The sequence below is a fragment of the Doryrhamphus excisus genome, linkage group LG5 (genome assembly GCF_037039965.1).
Source record: "Doryrhamphus excisus strain RoL-2023G ecotype Guam linkage group LG5, RoL_Dexc_Guam_v1.1, whole genome shotgun sequence".
NCBI classification, from domain to species: Eukaryota; Metazoa; Chordata; class Actinopteri; order Syngnathiformes; family Syngnathidae; genus Doryrhamphus; species Doryrhamphus excisus.
This window is the reverse complement of record NC_136361.1, coordinates 16,016,519-16,034,133: the sequence shown is the minus strand read 5'-3', so window position 1 is coordinate 16,034,133 and position 17,615 is coordinate 16,016,519. Positions and strand designations below refer to the sequence as shown.

The 17,615-nt window shown below is 41.4% G+C and overlaps 1 protein-coding gene across 3 annotated transcripts in view; it reads right to left on the bottom strand.

The window, feature by feature from the left end:
• The window catches only part of grik5 (glutamate receptor, ionotropic, kainate 5), a 165,602-nt gene that overhangs the window by 31,332 nt on the left and 116,655 nt on the right, over window positions 1-17,615 (bottom strand). For all 3 annotated transcript variants that reach the window (XM_078790786.1, XM_058053106.2, XM_078790785.1), the window contains 4 exons: window positions 12,906-13,003; window positions 12,666-12,831; window positions 4,665-4,843; window positions 2,221-2,274 (listed from right to left, as the gene is read on the bottom strand). In XM_078790786.1, coding sequence (XP_078646912.1) covers window positions 2,221-2,274; window positions 4,665-4,843; window positions 12,666-12,831; window positions 12,906-13,003 — 497 coding nt within the window. The remainder of the gene's footprint in view (window positions 1-2,220; window positions 2,275-4,664; window positions 4,844-12,665; window positions 12,832-12,905; window positions 13,004-17,615) is intronic.

The following is a 17,615-nucleotide window of genomic DNA, read 5'->3' as shown; positions in this document are numbered from 1 at the left end:
GCTGTAAAATAGATTGTAAAAATAAGACCTTGCAAAACCCAACTCAGTGAGATATATTCTCTATATCAGAACTTCCCAAACTTCCCAGCCTTTATCGAGCCAAGGCGTGCCATGATTCGTTCTGTTGCATTGTATTATTGACGGGAAATGACAAAACAAACTGCAAAACACTTCAGAAAACAATTTCTACAGTTGAACCTTGGTTAGAGTCATTAATTTGTTCAATAAGGTCTGACTCGAACTCAAACAAATGGATTTTTGAGAGTAAATCGCTTCATTGACGGGCAACGTAACGTAACTGACTTCCGATTCTGGTTGCCATTATGTTAGCTAGCTTACTGCAATGCTAGCAAGGATTACATTTTGTGATTCAGGAAGGGCATCCAGAATATCAAGGGCTCAAGCCAAAAATCAGTATGCGGATCAAAAAGGATCCGCAGTGGCGACTCCGTAAGGAAAAAGCCGAAAAAAAACAAACAAACAAATATGTTTGTACACAATCGCCCAAGACTGTGTCACAGGCAGTGCTTATTGGTATGCTAGCAAGGATTACATTTTGTGATTAAAACAATACAGTTGTGTATAACAGATTGTGTATAACAGATTTCCCAAAACACTGCACCCAGCACACTTTGTCAAGACTTGTTGGGTTTTAGGGTTCGTATCGAACCATTCCTGAATCAACAAATCTTCTATGGAAATTAACATACTCCCAGAAAAAGAGTCCCTCGCAAAGTCCATCAAGTAAAGTCAAGCGATGTTGGGTGTTTTACGTGCCTAGATCTGCATAACAGAATGCTTATTGCAGCACATTTGAACATGCATCAGATTACAATTGAATGCATCACATAATCAGTTCACAGTTCCACATGTGCAAAAGGAGTAGGAAGAAGCAAAGCTTATTAAATCCTACCCCTCCATCTGGTACCTTTAAAATCAGTAACTGTTATATTTGTTCACTTCCTGCTTTCCTAATATAGTTTAAGGTTTTTTTTGTTGTTTTTTTTGTCACGTACCGAAGTACTAGGTGATATGAGCATCCAATGACATAATGGGTACCATAGTAAGTGTCAATATAGTGATATGTATAGCACATCATGACTGGTTCAAGACTCTTCATCCTTGTATTTAGCAAACATCAACTGCTTGTATTGTTTCTTGAATTGGCTCATCGTTGTGCATTGTTTGAGGGTCTTACTCAATCCATTCCATAGTTTGATTCCACATACTGAAATGCTATGGCTTTTTAACGTAGTCCTAGCATATAAGTGTTTCAAATGTAGTTCGTCCCTGAGATCATATTTCTCCTCTCTTGTAGAGAAGTATTAGATGACATTTTTAGGTAATTGGTTATTTTTAGCCTTATGAATTATTTTAGCTGTTTGAAGATGAACTATATCAGCAAGTTTAAGTATTTGTGATTTTAAAAATAAGGAGTTAGTATGTTCTCTGTAGGCGGCATCATGAATTATCCTTACTGACCTTTTATGCAGTACATTTAGCGAGTGAAGATTGCTTTTATAGTTATTAGCCCATATTTCCACACAATAAGTAAGATATGGTAGAACCAGAGAGCAATATAGAGTGTGGAGTGATTTCTGATTGAGAACAAATTTTTTCTTTGTTCAATACTGAAATATTTCTGGCCACCTTATGTTGTATATTTGTAATATGAGGTTTCCAGCTCATATTGTCATCTATTGTGATCCCCAGAAATTTATTTCCGTTCACCCTTTCAATGTCCACACTGTGTATTTGTATTTGCTGGTGCGTAAATGACTATCCATTATTTATGGTTCTACTTCAAAACCTTTAGTCAAAGATCCTCTATATGACAGAACCAATGCTAAATCTTCACATCTCCATTCACGGCGGCTTCTGTACAGTACTCTATGTAAACATTTGAAGGAAAGAAAGAGTTGGCAAAGTGAAGGCTGAATTAATTGAAATGCTAAAAAGAGGAAGCGGCTGAGGTCGGCATCACCTTCACCTCCATCGTCATCGTTTGTTATGCCTGTTCTGTTCGTCCTCTACACTTCCTGCATGTTTGATTCTCACATCACATCACACCCTTCTTCCCCGTTCTGTCTGTTCCTCCTCTTCTCCTCTGGCTTATCTAATCCCGCCTGCACCTTTTGTACGCTCATAAAGGACCATGGGGGGGGAAGTGAATTGAAAGACAGATAGAAGCGCTGCTCCCGCTGCTGTATGCCGTCTTACCATAGTGGTGAGGATGTACTTGTAGAATGCTGACGTCATTCCCAGCTCTGACGCCTGCAGGACAAAAGGTTGGAAAATGGAAAAAATGGTGAAGAGGCGGGTGGTGAACAAGAAGAGAGAGATTGATGTTGGGAGGGCAAGTTGAGAGACAGGGAGCAAAGGTGACATGTTGGGGGGAACAAGGCAGGGGAGAGCATGGAGGAGAGACGGTAGCATACGTTAATCACTGTTTTACATCATGAGGAACATTTGGCCCACGGCAGGCAGACGCTCCCGTGTACCCGTGCAGTGACTCAGATTCAAAACCACTCCGAAACAAGACGTCCTACTGTCAAGCACTGCGAGCGCAAGTGATCGCTGCTGGCAGGCCATTCCTGTTCCGCATGTTGGTGCCCTCGGGGCTCGGGAAGCAAAAAATAGACCCCTCATCGGGTTACTGAAGCATATTCTGTAAAACTTCATGGGAATTAAAAGTTGTACTAATAAGCTCACTTCAGGATCTGTTTTTTTTTTTTCCCGTACTGAACTCAACCCAACTGGGAACCACATCGTCTAATGTCATTATCCTCAAACCGGACAAAATCGTCTATGTTATATTTACTAACATATAAAGTATCATCTTTTATATATTCGTTATAATGATTGTTAGTTCTATACTACATTCTGTTTCATAAAGTGCAATGTTTCTCGAAGTTTTTACTCTCATGTACTCTATATTATTTCGCTAATATTTGTCTAATACTGTATGATTGTCATTTTTACCATGATTTAAGTCATGTAATAACGCTGTTACTTTTTCCAGTAACCTAACTAATTACTTTTACTGTCAGTATAACGCCGTTATACCATTTCCGACACCCCGTTATTGTACGTTACTGAAGCCGTCTAAAAATACTCACCGACTTCATAACTAAGCTGCAGCACAATGAGAGCGTGAGTGTGTTGCAGAGTGACAAAGGAGGGGGTGAGATAACCACATAAGCAATGAGGATTGGCTCAGGTTTTAGTAAAATTGCGTCTTCAGCCAATCAGAGAACTTGGGTGGGCAGGTGTTTAGAACACGTCCAAAGTGCAATACAGCATAGCGTAGAGAGATGGTTTGGACAGCATTTGCCAAATGGAAGTACAGACACTACTTTAACCTTGTTGATGTCAAAGGAAAAATGTACATTATGTACCCAAAAAAAAAAAAATGTCCACGTCTTGTGTGAGCAACTCAAACCCACAGAAACACCTGGCGACTGCAATAATGCAAACCTCTGTAATGGTACCCATCTTTGCTTTGGGGGTGGGGGGTCCATAGGTATGAATGTGAGTGTGAATGGTTGTTTGTCTATATGTGCCCTGTGATTGGCTCGCGACCAGTCCAGGGTGTACCCCGCCTCTCGGCCAAATACAGCTGGGATAGGCTCCAGAATGCCCTGTCACCCTCGTGAGGAGGTAGAAAATGAATGAATGAATGAGTCATATCTTAATGTTATGTAAGTCGAGTATGTTGTAAATTGGGTATATTATAGCTAAATTAAGTCACAATGAGACGCACATTGTGTATTCTCGTCATTAGTGAGTCTCGTTTCCTGTCCAAATTAAGTTGTTCATTCATTTACGGGAGCATTCAGTAGTATCTATTGAGATATCGATCGACTATCAGCAGGATTGCTGCACTAAGAAAGGCAGGCAACTGCTTGGGGACTCTAGAATCCAGAGTATGTTGTATGTATGCTGAGGTGATCCCATATGGGCGACTACATGTGGTTGCTCATACTGCTCAGGTTTGGGAGCAATCCAGAATGTTAGCCTAAGTCATGGCTGTGTTAGCTATGGTTGATGCATAAAACAATATCAATTGCATTGCCTCCGCTTTGCTGAAATGGCCTGTTTATATGTTGCCCTCAGTCTCATGTTGGATAAAGCCACAGCCTCATGCCAAGAAGTAATGGTAATGGTAATGGTTTTATCTCATCAGTTCACAGTTCCACATGTCCAAAAGGAGTAGGAAGAAGCAAAGCTTATTAAATCCTCCCCCTCCATGTGGTACTTTTACAATCAGTAACTGTTACATTTGTTCACTTCCTGCTTTCCTAATATAGTTTAAGTTTTTTTTTTTTTTGTCCCTTACCGAAGTAGGAGGTGATATGAGCATCCAATGACATAATGGGTACCATAGTAAGTGTCAATATAGTGATATGTATAGCACATCATGACTGGTTCAAGACTCTTCATCCTTGTATTTAGCAAACATCAACTGCTTGCATTGTTCCTTGAACTGGCTCATCGTGTGTAAATTCAATAAACAATACGAGCAGTAAATACATATGTATTTGTTACATTTGTTAAATACAGATGTTGTTTGTTATTTTGAAAAGGAAAAGCAAATTAATCTCACGAGCGACAAGAGTGTTTGTTTAGCGTGTATTGAATGTTCACTGGTGGAGAGGTCTGACCTTCTTAAGGATGAGGTAGGAGACGGAGGCGTTGGCGTCGATGATGATGGTGGCGACTTTGTCGTCACGTATCTCCTTCAGCAGCGGGGTCGGGTCCAAGTTGTCATCCAGCATTCTGACTGACAGCGTCTCGCGGGAGATGAGGAAGCGACGCACCAGTTCCTCCAATCTCAGCAGGCCTGAGGCAGAGCAACATGGGAGTCAGCCTGCATATCAATGTCTCTATCAGCAGACGGCAGGCAGGAGCCTTGCAGGAACTGTTAAAAAAAATGGTCATATATCTCCGGGTTGCATGTGTGACAACCTCAGCTGAGTTTTACTTTGGAGTAGAATTGTTTCTTCATACGCATTATTTTGACTTTAAAACTTCATACACTCACCAAAGGCCACTGTTATAAGTATAACTGACTTTTAAGATGTTGTAGTAAATACAAATGGACAAAGACCTGGAACATATTAGATCAGCGGTTGCCATGGCAACCACAAAGATGCTCATCTTCACTGCGACACCAATCAACATACTTTTCATGCTGCAGAATACAGTATAACTGTTGCTTTAAATATATGTCCATCTATCAAGCTGTTGATCTATAGCAGTGGGGAAATAGTAGCTCGGGTTCCCCTGAGATGGGGGCAGGGGGGTGGGGGGTCGCAGGGAACTGTCAGAGAGGACTTTCAATGTTAGTGCAGACCTGCCAACCTGTATGACTTTCTTGTACTCAGCATGCGATATGACTCGAGAATACGCTTGTATGCTTCACTGCTCTCCATTTTGTTGCACTTGGCTGCTTTCAGTTTCAATTTCAGTCTATATAGTACAAATAAATAAATAGATAAGAGTATTTCAAATCAAGTGGGGCGCAAAAACATTTCAGACAACACTAAAAAGGGTAGCTAAGAAATATATAAAACAAGTACCAATACGGTCCGGTTTCCTCCCATATTCCAAAAACATGCTAATTTATGGCCATGTTCTAATCTTGTGACATCTACTATACTTCAAAACTACTACTAATCTTTTAAATCCTGTGCTGCTCGCTCGGCAAGAGCTCGTTTTTTTGGCAGGAACCAATCACAAACTATAAGGGAACTCACGTCAAGCTTGTTAACCCATCAGAAATCACAGGAGATCATTACTCAGTATAACACTCTCACTCACAGTGTCATCTTAGAACAGCAATACTAAAAAAGGGTGGCTAAGAAATATATAAAACAAGTACCAATATGGTCAGGTTTCCTCCCACATTCCAAAAACATGCTAATTTATGGCCATGTTCTAATCTTGTGACATCTACTATACTTCAAAACTACTATTACTAATCTTTTAAATCCTGTGTCGCTCGCTCGGCAAAAGCTCTTTCTTTGGCAGGAGCCAATCACAAGCTATAAGGGAACTCACGTCAAGCTTGTTAACCCATCAGAAATCACAGGAGGTCATTAATCAGTATAACACTCCCACTCAGTGTCATCTTGGACAACACTAGCAACACTAAAAAGGGTAGCTAAGAAATATATAAAACAAGTACCAATATGGTCAGGTTTCCTCCCATATTCCAAAAACATGCTAGGTTAATTGGCGACTCCAAATTGTCCATAGGTATGAATGTGAGTGTGAATGGTTGTTTCTCTATATGTGCCCTGTGATTGGCTGCCGACCAGTCCAGGGTGTACCCCGCCTCTCGCCAGTCAGCTGGCATAGGCTCCAGCACACCCGTGACCCTTGTGAGGATAAGTATAGAAAATTGATGGATGGATATTTGAAAGTATCTATTTGTATTATTGTAGCACTCCTGGCTTTACTTTAAGATGTGTAGTGAGGCCTGACTTTTTTCATAACCAGTTTCATGTCTTGTCATCAAACATCACGAGGAAGGAGGTCTGTCCTCTTGTGTTTGAGCACCTCTTGAAAGTGGGGCAAACAAGTGATGGATACTGTAGATATTGTGTGGCTCTCATAAACAAGCCCAAACAGGGACACATGTTACCGTTAAGTAATAAGATTGCCCAAACTTTTTTCTCCCATGGGTTACATAAAGAAAAAAAATGAAGGATGCTGGGTTCACTTAAAAGTAAATTATTACACTTGAATTTATTCTTAAAGAAAATGAATGCAGGTCTAACTATGCTATACACTTAATTACTGTTTATTTATGTTGTTTAAAATATACTGGGGACCAATAAAAATGAGATGCAGGCTGCAAATGACCCCCTGGCTGGTCTTTAGACACGGCTGTGTTGGAACATCATTAAAAAGAACATTTTGCAAAATCAGGGACCTTTTGAAAAAAATGGTAAAAATCATTCCGGTGTACCACACATCCTTTTCTATTTTTGCAGTGTCAGCTATTACTGTTTTTCATTTCGTGGAGCAACAGTTTTTTTTTTTTAAACCTGGAGGTAGAAAAAAAAAAACGGGGAGAGAACAGCTGGAATTGTAACAAACAAAACACAGAAATCCAGCACTTCAGCTGATTGGCTTTCTGCAAAGGAAACTGCTTGTGGGTAATGAGCATAAGCGGTGGCAGTGGAGACTCACTTGACACTGACTGGATAGTCTACACTTTGCCTTTTTCCTAATTGTAATTCTATAGTAAAGCGCCCCCGGTTATGTAAATAAGCAGCAGGGGAAAAGGGGAGGAGGGTGGCGTCATGCATCTGGATGGGGAGAGGTGGCTGGATAGAGCCCTTCAGCAGGAGAAAGCCTCTGTAAGGAGAGGGGTAATCACTGAACCAGGCCAAAACTTTAATTAGTTTGAGGAAGGCGGGGAGAGAGAGAGAGAGAGAGAGGAAAAAAAATCAATGCACTTTACAGCTTCCTCTCTTCCTTCACTCTGCTAGTGTCACATATTTTTACCCCCACATCTCTCTGCGTCTGTATCCATCTTCTATTGTGCAGCTCCTCCCCCCTTTTTTGTGTGTGTGTGTGTGTGTGTGTGTGTGCGCAACATCCTCTCCGTCCTCCACCTCATCCATCTCATGACATCTGCTTTAATGGAATTAGTCTCTGATAGCACGTTGTTATCCAGGCACGGCGAGAGAAGGATGCGTCGGAAATGACCCCAAAATCTTCTGGCCGAGTGAGGATTAATTGCGCAGCGGGCCGTTAATAAAGCGACGCCAGCTTTGCCCAAAAAAAAAAAAAAAAAAACGTTACTAAAATTGCTGTGGATAGATGGTGTCAGTGTAACAAACGGCTAAAGCGACTCTAATTGAAAGTAAGGCTGCACTGTGAGGTAAACAACATGATGAAGACAAGTGGGCTGGTTGTCTGCCACCTCGCATCACACACACACACACACACTCGGCTTACAGTATATACTGTACACACTGTACATGCAAGCTGGGGAAAAGTGAACAACAAAAAAATCATGCAGGAATAAGACAATCAAACACACAAGAGGCAGCGCCACCACATGTACGTACGCCCCCACAGTCATTCAGTGTAGAACAAGCTCAGTGAGTGGCAGTTAGCACCTTTCCTGCAGCCATGGCAACCGACTCCATGGCGATAAGATAGCACAGCCAAGTGGGTCAGAGTCTTGCAGCATAACCTTGTAAAAATATAGAAAAAAGACTAAAAAAAAAAAAAAAAAAAGACACACACTGAGGAGGCAAATATATTGTACTAGGGGTAGGAATCACTGCGATATTAAAGCGATGACATGATATAGTCATGGAATTTATGAACAAAAGTATAATGGCCACACCGGGAACGATGCAAACTACTCATTAGCCAGAAGATTAGGAATCTGGCCAGGCTGGAATTTGATAAAAAGTACAGAGATTAGCTTCAAAAAATCATCCATCCATCCAATTTCTGTACCACTTATCCTCACAAGGGTTGCAGGGGTTGCTGGAGCCTATCCCAGCTGTCTTTGGGCGACCATTGGGGTTCACTCTAGACTGGAATCCCAGAATCATTCATTCATTTTCTACCGCTTATCCTCACGAGGGTCGTGGGGGTTGCCAGCCAATCACAGGGCACATATAGACAAACAACCATTCACACTCACATTCATACCTATGGACAATTTGGAGTCGCCAATTAACCTAGCATGTTTTTGGAATGTGGGAGGAAACCGGAGTACCCGGAGAAAACCGACGCAGAGATGCCAGAGCGGGGAATCGAACCCGCATCTCTTAGCTGTGTGGCCACCAGTGCGCCAACCACTTGTTTACCGTGCAACCATCAAATTAATCTTTTTTAATTGATTCCCTAAAAAAAGCAAAACGTAAGAGTTAATCCTTTAATGCCCGCTGTGAACTAACATCATTCATTCATTTTCTACCATTAATTCCAGCTGTCTTTGGGCGAGACACCCTGGACTGGTCGCCAGCCAATCACAGGGCACATATAGACAAACAACCATTCACACTCACATTCATACCTATGGACAATTTGGAGTCGCTAATTAACCTAGCATGTTTTTGGAATGTGGGAGGAAACCGGAGTACCATGCACGGGGCGAACATACAAACTCCACATAGAGATGGCCGAGGGTGGAATCGAAGTTGGGTCTCATACCTGTGTGGCCTGCGCACTAACCACGCGTCCACCTTGCAGCCCGTCGCAGGGATTGTGGAGTCTTATTTATTATGGTTGTGAAAAATCACCATTACATTATTATATGGTTACACCACCTTACACTTCTTTATGCATTAAAAAATATCACATTTGGAATACAGGAAGTGAATAAATGTACTGCAATAGATGTGAAACTGATGAGGGGTAGGATTAAATCAGCTCTGCTTCTCCCTACTCCTTTTGGACATGTGGAACTGTGAATTGAATTATGTGATGTATTCCATTATAACTTGATGCATGTTCAAATAAAATGAAACCATTACCAACACCATGCACAGAAAGCAATGTGATATATTACAAATTGGATATATTGCGCCACCTTTATGTTACCCAACATATTCTATCATTGCCTTGAACAAAGGATGAAAAATGTCATTTGAAAGCTCTCTGGAGTCAATAAAAGACAAGTCTTTCAGGAATTGGGCTTATTAAAGCCGCAGCTCAATTCAAGCCAGAAGATAATGATCGGGCTCTCAGTGATGCTATCGGCTTTTGTTTGTCTAAAAAAAAAAAAACTCCACAGACATCATCAGACCTCCACTACACAGTGAGCTCTAATTTTGTAGACCGGGCACGGCGCACCTGAACTGCACAGCACACTTTGCAATTTCCGGCGCAGCGCACCCACGCCTCTGTCCCTTCCCTCGCCGCAAGTTGCAAAGATGGAGGAGAGAAGGGTTTAACACAGCCGAGTGTTATCTTAACCAATAAAATGAACGCCTCTCATTGCTTTTAAATGCGCCGGACACAATGCGCATCATGCACCACGAGGATCATGCTACTTCGCCAAATAGGAGAACCTTTGATGGTATATTCACGGTATTTCCTCCTCAAGAAAAATTAACAGTAAAAAATATAACCTACAGTCAGATTTCAACAACCAACTTTATATTAATCGTTGTGTTTAGTTAATTATTAGTCATTTAATTGGTCACTTTAACTGTTTCCACAAAGCCTGCACTGCATGTTGGCTCATTTACATACTAACAGTGATTGGATGCTTACTGAGCGAAGGGGAAGGAAGCCAATTCCTACAAAAATGTACATCCTGTTTCAGACGGTTACATCACCTGCGCATCACCTGCACCAAAAATAGACCAGGTCAGACCTGGCGAGTTTTCAGCGCACCAAAGTTTTGTCACTACATCAAGCTAAAAATGTGGACAACTCCCGTGGCGCGCCGCCACGCCCATCTCAGCGCAGTACAGTCAACTAAATTACCGAATTGGCTGCGCACAGTGGTGCGCTGTACCAAATTACCACTATGTGGCTTGTGTCACTCTGCGCCACCTTGCGCTGCGCCACGGAATTAGACCCTGGTGTGTTATTATGCACCACAGCATGCACCATCTACCCTTTAATTCCTGTCCAACGAGAAACTGCATAATCAATCAATAATGTGCTCTTTCAAAATGAAAATATAGGGGAACTATTGTGACTAACTCACACCCCCCTCCGTGCTCTTAAAGCTGTCTGACTGCCTCGTAATTTTCCTCCAAAACTGGAAAGCATTCCAAAATAATTTTTATTAGATGAGTGGAGTCTGACAACCCTCAGAGGAAGATGAGAGAGACAGACAGTGTGCAGGAGTATAATAAATAAGAAGCCTGAAGCGTGAGCAGAGTTCTCACACAACTTTATGATCGCTGTCCAAACGCTGCAAAGCATTTGAGGCGCACACAAAGGAAGCCAACGCCAACACGTACATTGATCGCAGTCACACACACACACACACAGACACACAAGCTAGGTTTTAAAGCTTTTTTTGAAATTTAAAGCTAAAGAAAAAGCAAAACTTAAGTTAATCCTTTAATGCCCGTTGTGAACTAACATCATTCATTCATTTTCTACCACTCATCCCAGCAGTCCCACCCTGGACTGGTCGCCAGCCAATCACAGGGCACATATAGACAAACAACCATTCACACTCACATTCATACCTATGGACAATTTGGAGTCGCCAATTAACCTAGCATGTTTTTGGAATGTGGGAGGAAACCGGAGTACCCGGACAAAACATACAAACTCCACACAGAAATGGCAGAGGGTGGAATTGAACTCAGGTCTCCTAACTGTGTGGCCTGCGCACTAATGACTTGATCGCCGTGCAGCAAAATAAAGGTTAAAAATGTGGGAGGAAACCGGAGTACCCGGAGAAAACCCACACACGGGGAGAACATGCAAACTCCACACAGAGGATGGAATTGAACTCGGGTCTCCTAGCTGTGAGGCCTGTGCGCTAACCACTTGACCGCCGCGCCGCCCAACATCATTCATTCATTCATTTTCTACCGCTTATCCTCACGATGAGCCTATCCCAGCTTTCTTCGGGCGAGAGGCGGGGTACACCATTCACACTCACATTCGTACCTATGGACAATTTGGAGTCACCAAGAATTGAACCCTGGTCTCCTAGCTGTGAGGTCTGCGCGCTAACCACTAGACCGCCGTGCCGCCCCTTTAGCATGTCATATACACTCAAATTTTATTTATTTATTTTATTTAGCAAATTATGTATATATATAATATATTAAGTTAAAAAGCTGTGTGCATGATTATAATTAAGTAGACAACAAATTAAACTACTTTGAATAAAATGATTAAGTCAGTTGACTTAACATATTTTTGAGTTCCGAACTCAAAAACTTTATTATTCTAATTATTCTTTTTTATTTAAAAACAATTATTCAGTAAGCATTACTTAAAATAAGCTTTGAGTGAAGAGGAAACGCTAATTCGTGCAATGCAATATTGTTTGTTGGTTCAAAGCAATTTCAAATTAAGTTGTCATAACTAAGAAAGACTAATGGAAATTGTTGCGTTGATTTTTTGTTGTTGAGGCTAAACATTTATTTTTTGAGTGTATATTAATTGTAATGGTTTTATTTCATTTGAACATGCATCAGATTACAATTGAATGCATCACATAATCAGTTCACAGTTCCACATGTCCAAAAGGAGTAGGAAGAAGCAAAGCTTATTAAATCCTACCCCTCCATCTGGTACTTTTACAATCAGTAACTGTTACATTTGTTCACTTCCTGCTTTCCTAATATAGTTTTTTTTTGGTCAGGTGTCGCGGGGGTATGCTGGAGCCTATCCCAGCTGTCTTCAGGCAAGAGGCAGGTTACACCCTGGACTGGTCGCCAGCCAATCACAGGGCACATATAGACAAACAACCATTCACACTCACATTCATACCTATGGACAATTTGGAGTCGCCAATTAACCTAGCATGTTTTTGGAATGTGGGAGGAAACTGAAAAATAAACACCAAATTTTGGTTTCTTTTCTGCAATATCCTTGTGTCTCATGCTAAAATTTTCCATGAGATTTTGTGCGTATTCCAATTCATATGTTTGCAAGGTACCCACATCAGCAGGATTTTATCTCTTTATAACACTTCTAACACTTACATTCAGCCTTAGCGCAGACCAGGCTGGCTGAAGGGTAGCTGAAGGAACGCAGAATGGCCGCTATGGCCAAGCTCAGGTCCTCGTTGCTTGGGTACAGAGTGACGGAGGCAAAGCGGAGATACGGTAAGCGTGGCGTCTCTTCTGGACCGATTTTGACATGCGGGATCTGCAAGGAAAGAGGGAAACATTAGAAGCAAACATGCAGTAAATCATCACCATCACGTGATTCTTGTAGCTCACCTCCTTTTCGCCGCATATGTGACTGACAGTCGAGCCAGAGGCAGGGCTGGAGGCGGGGCCTATCACAGAGACGACGCCTTTGGGTAGAATCTGACACACTGAAAATGATATTGAAAAAACAAATGAGAAGAAAAACGAATGTTAGACAGGAAGAGAGAAAAAGTATGGACAGTTTTTTTTTCTTTTCATTCACTTCATTTTATTCATTGTCTTCGGCCAAGAGGCGGGGTACACCCTGGACTGGTCGCCAGCCAATCACAGGGCACATATAGACAAACAACCATTCACACTCACATTCATACCTATGGACAAGTTGGAGTCGCCAATTAACCTAGCATGTTTTTGGAATGTGGGAGGAAACCGGAGTACCATGCACGGGGAGAACATACAAACTCCACACAGAGATGGCCGAGGGTGGAATCGAAGTTGGGTCTCATACCTGTGTGGCCTGCGCACTAACCACGCGTCCACCTTGCAGCCCGTCGCAGGGATTGTGGAGTCTTATTTATTATGGTTGTGAAAAATCACCATTACATTATTATATGGTTACACCACCTTACACTTCTTTATGCATTAAAAAATATCACATTTGGAATACAGGAAGTGAATAAATGTACTGCAATAGATGTGAAACTGATGAGGGGTAGGATTAAATCAGCTCTGCTTCTCCCTACTTTTGGACATGTGGAACTGTGAATTGAATTATGTGATGTATTCCATTATAACTAAACCGGATTACCTGGAGAATACCCATGTGATTAATCATGATTAATTAATTTAAAAACTGTGATGAATCTGATTAAAATGTTTCATTATTTGACAAACTTAGTTCATTCATTAATTTATTCATTTTCTACCGCTTATCCTCACGAGGGTAGCGGGGGCCAATCACAGGGCACATATAGACAAACAACCATTCACACTCACATTCATACCTATGGACAATTTGGAGTCACCAATTAACCTAGCATGTTTTTTGGAATGTGGGAGAAAACCAGAGTACCCGGAGAAAACCCTGGACAGTTTTTGTAGCGGCAAAAATGTGTTCATTCGGATTGGCACTTTTCTTACAAAGGTTCAATTCCTTCCGTTTGAGCAAATAAACCGAATGCAATTGGAATATTTGGGTCCATGTATATGTGGCTACTGACATGAAAAAATCGAATACAGGTCACATCTGAGCAAAAAAATTGTAATTGACTTGCAGTGTGTGTATGTGTGTATGTTCCCACCATGACAAGTCCCAAAATTGGAAGCTAAAAAACTCGATTGACCAGTACGTGCTCGGGTCATTGATCAATAGCGGTACCACACTCACACGTCCGCCTGACAAACACAATTAAAAAAAACATGAACAGGCTTAAAGCCCAAACATCTGCTTCTGGCTGCTGTCCTTAACAAGCAGATGTTTGACAGCAACATAGGAAACACACACACACACACACACACACACACACACCATACACACCACTCAGCATCCACTTTACAGTTGACAACATCCTCCCACCCAAACTACATTTCCTTCTTATTTGGACATCACTTCTGACCTACGTCTCTAACCCCTGGAGGAAGGGGGGAATAAAGAGCAAAACGAAAAAAAATCAATCTGTGACAAATTGTCCTGTCTATCTTGAGAAGAAGCGTTAAAAAAAAACACACAAAAAAAACAAGCTGTTCTCCCAGAAACACAAATACTACACAGGCTTGAATTTGATCACCAGGACAAACCTTTAGGTCAACAAGGGGCGTTATCTCATGAGGCGAGACCAAGAACATTGCAGGGAGAGTCAAAAGAGCTTTGGGGGGGATCTTAACAGCTCAAGTAGGACTATTTGTCTACGTGTCACGATTCTCAAACTGTGTTACGAGGACCACTGGTGGGATGTACATGAAATATATATGAAATAATTGTACAAATAGAAATGTATTAACCAAACTTGACATTTTCCTCGCAATATTAAATGACAATAATAAGAGTAGGTATGAAAACAGTGGTGATGGCAAAACAAACATACAGTGAAGAAAATAAGTATTTGAACACCCTGCTATTTTGCTATTTCTCCCACTTAGAAATCATGGAGGGGTCTGAAATTTTCATCGTAGGTGCATGTCCACTGTGAGAGAGATAAACTAAAAAGAAAAATCCAGAAATCACAATGCATGATTTTTTAACAATTTATTTGTGTGATACAGCTGCTAATAAGTATTTGAACACCTGAGAAAATGAATGTTAATATTTGGTACAGTAGCCTTTGTTTGCTATTACAGAGGTCAAACGTTTCCTGTAGTTTTTCACCAGGTTTGCACACACTGCAGGAGGGATCTTGGCCCACTCCTCCACACAGATCTTCTCTAGATCAGTCAGGTTTCTGGGCTGTCGCTGAGAAACACGGAGTTTGAGCTCCCTCCAAAGATTTTCGATTGGGTTCAGGTCTGGAGACTGGCTGGGCCATGCTAGAACCTTGATATGCTTCTTACGGAGCCACTCCTTGGTTTTCCTGGCTGTGTGCTTCGGGTCGTTGTCGTGTTGGAAGACCCAGCCACGACCCATCTTCAATGCTCTGACAGAGGGAAGGAGGTTGTTCCCCAAAATCTCACAATACACGGCCCCAGTCATCCTCTCTTTAATGCAGTGCACTCGTCCTGTCCCATGTGCAGAAAAACACCCCCAAAGCATGATGCTACCACCCCCATGCTTCACAGTAGGGATGGTGTTCTTCGGATTGTACTCTTCATTCTTCTTCCTCCAAACACGCTTATTGGAATTATGACCAAAAAGTTCTATTTTGGTCTCATCTGACCATAAAACTTTCTCCCATGACTCCTCTGTATCATCCAAATGGTCATATGCAAACTTAAGACGGGCCTTGACATGTGCTGGTTTAAGCAGGGGAACCTTTCGTGCCATGCATGATTTCACATCATGACGTCTTAGTGTATTACCTACAGTAACCTTGGAAACGGTGGTCCCAGCTCTTTTCAGGTCATTGACCAAGTCCTGTCGTGTAGTTCTGGGCTGATTCCTCACCTTTCTTAGAATCATTGAGACCCCACGAGGTGATATCTTGCATGGGGCTCCACTCCGATTGAGATTGACCGTCATGTTTAGCTTCTTCCATTTTCTAATGATAGCTCCAACAGTGGACCTTTTTTCACCAAGCTGCTTGGTAATTGCTCCGTAGCCCTTTCCAGCCTTGTGGAGGTGTACAATTTTGTCTCTGGTGTCTTTGGACAGCTCTTTGGTCTTCGCCATGTTACAAGTTAAAGTCTTACTGATTGTATGGGGTGGACAGGTGTCTTTATGCAGCTAACGACCTCAAACAGGTGCATCTGATTCAGGATGATACATGGAGTGCAGGTGGACTTCTAATGGGCAGACTAACAGGTCTTTCAGGGTCAGAATTCTAGATGATACACAGGTGTTCAAATACTTATTTGCAGCTGTATCACACAAATAAATTGTTAAAAAATCATGCATTGTGATTTCTGGATTTTTCTTTTTAGTTTATCTCTCTCACAGTGGACATGCACCTACGATGAAAATTTCAGACCCCTCCATGATTTCTAAGTGGGAGAAATAGCAAAATAGCAGGGTGTTCAAATACTTATTTTCTTCACTTTATATCCAGGCGGTACTTGGTGTGATTTCTAGCTTACAAACCAATTGGTGTCCAATATGTATTAGAATATTAAAAATCCATCAATTTTTTATACCGGTTATCCTTACGAGAGTCGCAGGCATGTTGGGGCCTATCCCTCTTCGGGTAAGAGGCCAATCACAGGGCACATATAGGCAAACAACCATTCACACTCACATTCATACCTATGGACAAGTTGGAGTCGCCAATTAACCTAGCATGTTTTTGGAATGTGGGAAGAAACCGGATTACCTGGAGAATACCCAAGTGATTAATCATGATTAATTAATTTAATAACTGTGATGAATCTGATTAAAATGTTTAATTATTTGACAAACTTAGTTCATTCATTCATTCATTCATTTTCTACTGCTTATCCTCATGAGGGTCGCTGGGGGTGCTGGAGCCTAACCCAGCTGTCTTCGGCCAAGAGGCGGGGTACACCCTGGACTGGTCGCCAGCCAATCACAGGGCACATATAGACAAACAACTATTCACACTCACATTCATACCTATGGACAATTTGGAGTCGCCAATTAACCTAGCATGTTTTTGAAATGTGGGAAGAAACCGGAAAACCCATGCACGCATGGGGAGAACATGCAAACTCCACACAGAGATGCCCGAGTGGGGAATCGAACCCGGGGTCTCCTGGCTGTGTGGCCTGTGCGATAACCAGGCGTTTATTTGTGACCTACCCTGGTGGGTGGGTGGGTGGATGGATAGCCTGGCTCCTGTATAATAAATGACAATAATAATAATAATAATAATAATAATAATAATAATAATAATAATAATAATAATAATAATAATAATAATAATAATAATAACAAGAATAAGAATAAGAATAATAATAATAATAATAATAATAATAATAATAATAATAATAATAATAATAATAATAATATGTGGAGAATAAATACATGACATCAAATATGAACAACAATGTACAGCGTAAACAGTAAATTGCACATATAATTCATAAAAAGAACATCAGGAAGTTGCCTACAGCCACAACTATTGCTGCTAACAGTTTTGACACGGTTCTAATTAGAAACCCCGGTGGTTATTT